Genomic DNA, 1810 nt, shown 5'->3' on the forward strand with positions numbered 1-1810 from the left:
GGGGGGGGGGCAAGTTGCCCCCTTCCCAACAGGGCGCGTTGCTGGGCAGACCCCGACGGGGCACGGGCTTAAAGTTATCAGTTTGGGTTGCACAGATGCTTATGTGCCTCATTTGGCAAATAATCAGACATATTTTTTTCTAATAAACACTGAAATAAATTCATGATAGTTATGAATATATTTATTGTAATAGAGATTTGGTGCAGATTTGGTCAAATTAGGTTCATTTGCCAGATAGCCCGTCGTGAAAACGGCTGATATTCCAAGGAAGTTGCGGAACAATGTAATGCTTATGTTACTACGTGTGATAAGAATTGTGTGATAAAAATTGTAATTGTGTGATAAGAATTGTACGTGTGATAAAAAGAACTCTCATGTTCATTATTTTATTATTATGTTGTCGTGCTGTTTTGAATGTACGAACAAGCATGACGGTGTTGCTTTTACATGCCCGTTGGCTCGATCCTAACTCGCAGCATTTTCCTGGGCCGAGCTCTGTCTGAATATAAAACCGCTCTGCTGCCCTCAGCAGTCACTTCACCATCACAGTCCAAAGGCAGCGGCAGCACAGCTCCAAAACCCTCAACTTCCAAATCACCATCATGAAGGTGGGGCTTTACGACGGAAGCAGTTTAATTAAAGGAGCAGTTATTAAAGCAGTAATTAAAGGAGAGTTGTGCTTGATGTTCTAGCCCATTTTCAACGTCTATTCCAGCTGGTTCGTGCACAGTTAAGCATGAATTCATTCTCTATTATTATGCACTAATCAAACTGAAATGTTTGATTTAGGTCGTTCCCTAAACGATCATTAAAAATGGTAATGATTTACCACTTCACTATAGACGAAATGTTATCAGTAAAATGTGAGCAGGAGGTATAAAGATTAAGGTTTATTTTCTTTTTTCAGCTGGTCATCCTCCTCACCCTGGTGGCTGCTGCCGCTGCCAGCTTCTCCCCCTACTACTACTACAAAAACAACTACTACTACCCTTACCACCGGGGTGGCTTCCGTGCCCTGAGCGGCCTCGGTGGTCTGAACAGCTTCGGTGGACTGAACAGCTTCAGTGGTCTAAACAGCTTCGGTGGACTGAGCGCCTTCGGTGGCCTGAATGGCTTTGGCAATGGCTTCGGAAACTTCGGCAGCTTCGGCCATGGATTCAACAGCAACTTCGGCCACGGATTCAGCGGAAACTTTGGCCACGGCTTTGGTGGAGTCAGCAGTGCCTTCGGCCTTGGACTCGGCAGCAACTTCGGCCTTGGACTCGGCAGCAGCTTCGGCCTTGGTCTCGGCGGCAACTTCGGCCTTGGACTCGGCAGCAACTTCGGCCACGGATTCAGCAGCAACTTCGGCCACAGTTTTAATGCATTCGGCAGCAACTTCGGCCTTGGCCTCGGCGGCAACTTTGGCGGCAGGGGAAGGTACGGATGCCCCTACGGATACTACTGCTAATCGGTATATTTGGATGAGCACGTCACAATATCCTCCTCTTGCATTGCCGGCTGACCGTATTCGCTTCAGTGTCTTGCAGTGTCCTCTGTGCGACTGGGTGAACTGAGAATGTCTGTGTGTTTGTCCTTTTTCAGCAAATAAAACATATTTAATTTATTTTATTGTATGTGCTGTACGGCGAAGGCGATTCTTAGGAAGGACATTGTTGATATGCGAAAGTAAGAAAAAATATGTTTTTAGATAAAATATTGATTAAATTTAAAACAATCACGTTTGAAAAAAAAAAAACGAGGAAAAAATGTTGGTTTAAATTTATACTTAAAGGACGAACGCCACAGCATAAATGTACACCAGGCCCAG

The 1810-nt window shown here is 45.0% G+C and overlaps 1 protein-coding gene across 1 annotated transcript; it reads left to right on the forward strand.

The window, feature by feature from the left end:
- The first annotated feature begins 534 nt into the window (after window positions 1-534).
- Window positions 535-1604, forward strand: LOC122366673 (keratin, type I cytoskeletal 10-like). The gene is made up of 2 exons (XM_043339189.1): window positions 535-608; window positions 908-1604. The coding sequence occupies exons 1-2, from the start codon at window positions 603-605 to the stop codon at window positions 1448-1450; spliced, it is 549 nt and encodes a 182-aa protein (XP_043195124.1). The 5' UTR covers window positions 535-602; the 3' UTR covers window positions 1451-1604.
- The last annotated feature ends 206 nt before the right edge of the window (window positions 1605-1810 follow it).

The sequence above is a fragment of the Amphibalanus amphitrite genome, unplaced genomic scaffold (assembly GCF_019059575.1).
Source record: "Amphibalanus amphitrite isolate SeventyFive unplaced genomic scaffold, NRLGWU_Aamphi_draft 000030F_arrow, whole genome shotgun sequence".
Classification (NCBI taxonomy): Eukaryota; Metazoa; Arthropoda; class Thecostraca; order Balanomorpha; family Balanidae; genus Amphibalanus; species Amphibalanus amphitrite.